Genomic DNA, 6,000 nt, shown 5'->3' on the forward strand with positions numbered 1-6,000 from the left:
TAGGAGGACTGTTTCACCCGTCCCAACATGAAGATTAATATTTATGAGGCAAACGTGAGTAAGTGGTAATGTATGAATCACAAAAAGTATCTATTTCTCTACAGGTATGCTTGTTGGGAAGCTATTACATTTATCTACTTCCTGATGCATATACCCGGAGAGAAACGCTCACAGTTCCTCTCACATTAAATTTAACATTCTCTTCTTGACATGAGTAATTATATCCAAGTCAGAAAAAATAATGTGAATCAGCTCTGAGCCATGTAGTGAACTTGGCTTTCAAACACAATTTCCAGCAGTCAGAAGTGAAGTGGCAGGAAAGATTTTTTTTAAAAAAACAAGAAAAAGATTTTTGAATAGATTGCGTAGAGTTAGAAGTACACTAACAAACTGCTATCAACAAAGTAGAAAATGGAAGATCTTAACTACTTGCCTTCAATAATGAAATGCTCTTATTTCTCATATTGAACACATACTATTAAAAACTCATAATGGCTAATGCATATGCGATCAAAACTTCATAGTCGAGTTAGGTTGATTTTTTTCCCTGCTAGTAAGAAGTAAAGTGTGGTGTGTACAACATATTTTGGGACATAGAGCTCATGCAGGATTGAACACTTGTTCTTGTTGATGTTGTTCCAGAAGATTTCAAGATGCATTCTATAGGATATGGAGGGCATTTCTACCATGTTTACCACCCCCCCCCTTCTCATCAAAAATCTTTGTTGGTTTTTTTTCCCAAAATGTACTATATATATAGTACAGTTAATCATCAGATGAGGTATCAAAGCTTAGTTTGCTTGGAAGAAAAGCATGAATTTTAACAGACAAGAATTTGATGATATCAAATAATCTGGTGATAACAGAAAAGCATTTGGTGATTTCTTAATGAAGCAAAATTATTTTTTGCCCATACATGTTTCCTGTTTTCTAAAGATTTATTCAGTAGGTTGGACTCAAAAACAATAAATATAGTGAACCACACATTTCACTTCATAGCTGAAAAGACACTGAAAATAGTGTCTCAACTTCCAAATGCATTTAATGGTCTGACTATTTATTCCCCTTAGATCGATAAAAGATTACTTCAGTTCAAATAGGTTTCTATTAAGTCATAGCCTTTAAAATCATCCCATGTATTTTGCATTTGTTTCAATTCAGTTTTAAAGACCGCACTGATGGTGGGCATTGTAAAAAAAATGTATGACATTCTGAGCTCGTACATATGAGCTGCTATTGCTTCTTAAAGCCTGTGTAAATCACCAGACATAAGTGGTTAGAACTTCAACTAAAATAGGGATAATCCAAATGCACACACTCTCTCCCAAGTCCAAAGAAAAACAAAAAACATGAAACCTATTGTATGCGATACTGTGATTTTCACCCTGTTTGAGATCATTTAATGTGACTCCAAATGATCTTTTAATAATCTTTACGAACACACACTTCCCAGTACAACTTTACTAGTTTGTTTGCTGCTGGGTCTGGAAGCTGTAGTCCTGGCTGAGCATAGTATAACTATGGGCCTCTTTTGCAGCTCCTGAGGCCATATCCCATTCTTTGTGATGTCACTTAATCCCCTTTAAAAACTTGGCACATTTAGAAACTATATAGACCCCCCCCCCACACACACACAAACGTTATAATGTGTAATAATCCTCCACTCCCTCCAGAAGCCCTCATTTCCAATGTTCCTGTTCTCCTGTGTATATACTCCATAGACAAAACAGCAGTCAGAAATGATATAGTTCTCCACTCCTGCTGAAAAAAGTATTTCCAAGCTCTGCACAAAATGACTACAGTAATCAATTTAAAAAAACAATATAACATTATGCATAAAGTAGTATAGGCTAATTTCACATAAGGTGTATATCCACGTGTTGGAGGTTTAAAATGCCATCTTGTCAAAATCTTTCCACAACTGAGAACTTTATATAAAGGCAGAGAAAATTTCCCTGTGAAAGGGGCCTTTCTAATGTTTTGACCTGCTTCTTATATGGCTATTTTTCAGGTTTATATGACTCTTCCAGAATGAGTCTCTCGTTGATCCACCTATGGACGTTCAAAAGACACTTATTTTTGCCTTGTCTACTACAATTCCTTCTCAAGCTCAACAAAATTAAATTGTGCTTAAATGTGTTTGTTAATTTCTCAGGTAGTAAGTGAAAATTGTTCCTCTTTTGTTAGATTGTAAGTTACAATTGTCCCCCTGATGCAGGAAGAGATAGAAAGGGGTATTTATTTTCTTCTAACAGCCAAAAGGTGATCATCTTTCTAAAATTCGTTGAGATTGCCCAGGAAACTGCGTAAAAAACTCATCCATCATCGTGAGCCCCTGGTCAGGGAATGACAGTGCAGTAAATATCTTCAGCAGCAGCCTTTTAATGTACAAGCTGTTTTCGGTAGGGATTTTCAGCACTCACATAAAACACACTGTCATGAGTGACTGCCTGTGCTCCAAAGTCATTACTATTGGGATGATGGAACATCTTTCAGCGAATAACCAAAAAACTCTAAATGTCATGTCAAGTTTGTTGAAGCCATTTCCAGGCCTTGTTCAAGGTTACATGAATATTGAATATGCGTTTAAAAAAAGTTAGAGATCTATCAGGAAGTTCACTCAGAGACAGATAGATAGAAGAGTAGCTTGATTTATTTTCTTTAATTGCCTTTTGCGCTCCTTAAGGTTCTAAATACTAACTTGAATCTGAAGTTTCACTTTGTTTCTAATTTATTATAATATTCAAAAGGTAGGCATTGTCAAAGAAACAGTTACCAATTTGATTGGTCACTAATTTGTGCTGATAAGTGGCCAAAATAAACTAGAAAGGGGAAATACTTGGTGTAATTATCTTAATAATGTAAAAATAAATGTAAAAACTCCCTGCCTTATTCTTAGAAATTTGCTTGTTCATGCTCATTCCAGTAGAAATCAATTTGGACTGAGACTTTCTTGCCAGTAAAACTGAGAAACACCTATGCACTGGGGAAACAAAACTTTTTGCTGCTTCAAAGTTTTCTTCATGCTAACCTTAGAACTGTGTCAGTTTGAGGTTATGTTGGGAGAAAATGTGACTCAGTCCATTGAAATCCAGGTTTAGTCACACAACCCATGGAATGACTTTGGCCAAGATCAATGGCCTTAACCCCTTTAGTGGAAATGATAGTCTGCATTTTTCTTGAGTCTGAAATGAGAGACAAGTTTCAAATCCCCAGAAAACCGCTAGAATGTCCTAAATTCACCCAGTGTGCCATTTCTGTACATTATTCCTATTACATTATGGGTTATCTGTAAACTTTGAAGGAGATGTCAAAATCACAAGCAAATCCTACAAATCTGGAAGGAGCTCTGTTCATTTTCATGATTCAATAAATGCAAAAACTCTGCCTCGTGGGTTTAGCCAACATTGTTCCTATGTATTCCTCCAATACGACTTTGCTGTTCTCCTGTGATTTAAACTTTTAAAAATGGTGCTTTTCCTTATTTCCTTTAGGATTAATTCTTCAGTCTGAAGGATACTAGATGTTGGTTTCCGTGTGAGCGATGAGTGTTCAGCATTTGTTCAGCAAGCCCTTATTTCTGCTTGAGTTTTATGAAATATAAGTCATATCCATGTGCCAAAGAAAGCATTGGGCTTGTCTCTTTGACATCACCTTCCTGTGCTTCTTAGGAAACTCTTTGTGAAATCTAAAGGATATTAAAAATAAAGATGTGGTGTCTGATACTCTTAAGGGGAAGAAAGCTTTTATAATCGTGGGCTTGTCAAATATGGTTCTTTGAATCCTGGCCATATGGTTTAGATATATATATATTTCTTTTTAAGGTGTAGTTCTTATATTTAATCTGTTTTACTCTCTATTTTTCATTCCTCAGTATCAGTAACCGAAATACTCTCATTTAGTTGACATGTAGAACTGCACAACTTTGCCAATTTTAGTGAATATCACAGCTGAAATTAAAGTATGTATGTTATAGGGGAGTTTTCCATTAGATTAGAGGTCCTAGTGGGCAGGAATAGCAAGCAATAAATATTTGATAAATATAAATTTTGTCTCTGGTCTTCCTTACAGAAAATCAGCAAGCACCAACAGAAAAGTTACATTTCCATCACAATATGAATGCAAGATCCACAAGGAACCTAGTCTGCAAAGAACATCATCATGAAATGGAAGCTAATTCATCTTTAGAAAAGAGGAAAGCTGTTGGGAAAAGGGAGATCAGTAATGGAAAAAGTGACAGAGGGAAGGAAACAGAGCCGGCTTCTATTGTCCCTAAAGGCGAAACAATTCCTGAAGTAGAGGCTTTGTTAGCGAGGCTGCGAGCCCTGTAATTTCTCTCACCACTTAATCAATTAAGGAGAGTCCCTCCAGATGTTTAAGAAAAATGCTGTTATCACTAGAGGATGCAAGGGGAATTATTCTCCAGATCAGAAATGTTTGCCATTAAAATTAAAAGCATATTCCTAACTTTTAGGGCAGACAAAACACTACTATGATGGTAGCTTTCAATATGCAGAGGGGTATGCAATATATATGATCTTGATACTGTGCCTTTTCTAAATTTTGGAATTGGCACCTCCAATAGGATTTTCATGGCTGTTACATATTTAGAACACTTGGCATGATGCCTATATGCACACTTATGCTCACTTTTAAATATTGAGCTACATACTGACAATTATTTCTCTGAATATAAAATAGTTCTTCATATTGCTATAATGTGGCTTCATACTATTGCTGCTGGTTAGAAGGCGATTGGTAGCTTTAACTCATTGTCTTGCATGAATATCAAACCAGGTATAGCCGTATGTATTCTGTTGCAATTAGTGTGAAATTTTAGAAAGAAAATGAGGTGCAATAAGTTGAATTGGATCCAGACTTGGTCATTCATAGAGTGGATCTATTGAAATCAGTAGAACATTACTAATTTTGCTCCATTGGTTTCACTGGGTTGACTGAGTCTGTATCCAACTGACACTGATGTTTTATAAACATTATTGGTGTAAATTGTGACCAAAATATGTTGGCGTGCACCTGTCTATATTTAATGCACAGGTGGCACTTTCTACCTAAAGTACTCATACATGTATGATGAAATGTATATTAAATATGTAGTTACTCTCAAACTTGAAATACAGTTTTATATTACTGGTTTATAATATAAACCTGTACCTACCAAAGAGTCTTAGTTTCTTTTAGGCTAAAAATGATCTTACTATGTATGTTGTGCACAGAAACACCTGTTAGAAAATAACTAGTTTTCTTACTCACTTCGTGATTCAGAGCAATCTGATATTTGATAGAGATCTTACACATAATGAATCATCATCGCATATTTGCTAATCCATTTGTCAATTGCACACCTCTGTGGAGATGGCTAATCACTATAATAATATGTTGCTTCCAGTGTTAATTGTATAAGGGCTTTTGATGGGTTTACACGCTCTTTGTCAGATTGCAGGTTATTGGACACCTCAATTAGTAATATTCAAAATGTTACCTAAAAAACATTTTTTTTAAAAAAAAAAAAAGGTGCCTTATTTATTTCAGAACAAATAAAAACAGAATGCCAAAAATGTGTTTTATATGATGGAGGATAAAATGTATTTTCACACAAATGTCATTATCAGTATCTTTTAAGGATTGCAGAATTCAATATACTGCTTTATCATACTTATTAGTGCACTGTATTTTTTGGGGGAAAAACATTGAACTGAAAGGCCTTTGCAACAGTGTGGAATTACTCTAAGGTAGAGAACCTCCAGCTTTTCATTTTCAGTCTTCTGGATTAATCCTGTGACCTTTCCACACATCAAGAGACTCATGGCAGCCTTTCTCCATCACATAGTAAATCCTGGAAGACGAAAGGTACCATTAGGCTCTTAAGTTTTCCTCTGTCATGTAATCACCAGCAAGTAGTGAAAGGAAGTACATTTATGTGATACCATGTTCCAGCAAAAAGAATGGGACCAGATTTATTCCTCTCAGCCTTAGTGTTTT

General features: G+C 35.4%; 1 protein-coding gene across 2 annotated transcripts in view; it reads left to right on the plus strand.

The window, feature by feature from the left end:
• Window positions 1-5,673, plus strand: part of diaph3 (diaphanous related formin 3) — a 135,508-nt gene extending 129,835 nt beyond the window's left edge. For both annotated transcript variants that reach the window (XM_062975588.1, XM_062975587.1), the window contains one exon: window positions 4,072-5,673. In XM_062975588.1, coding sequence (XP_062831658.1) covers window positions 4,072-4,331 — 260 coding nt within the window. In that variant the 3' untranslated portion in view covers window positions 4,332-5,673. The remainder of the gene's footprint in view (window positions 1-4,071) is intronic.
• Window positions 5,674-6,000: the final 327 nt, after the last annotated feature.

The sequence above is a fragment of the Anolis carolinensis genome, chromosome 3 (assembly GCF_035594765.1).
Source record: "Anolis carolinensis isolate JA03-04 chromosome 3, rAnoCar3.1.pri, whole genome shotgun sequence".
NCBI lineage: Eukaryota > Metazoa > Chordata > Lepidosauria > Squamata > Dactyloidae > Anolis > Anolis carolinensis.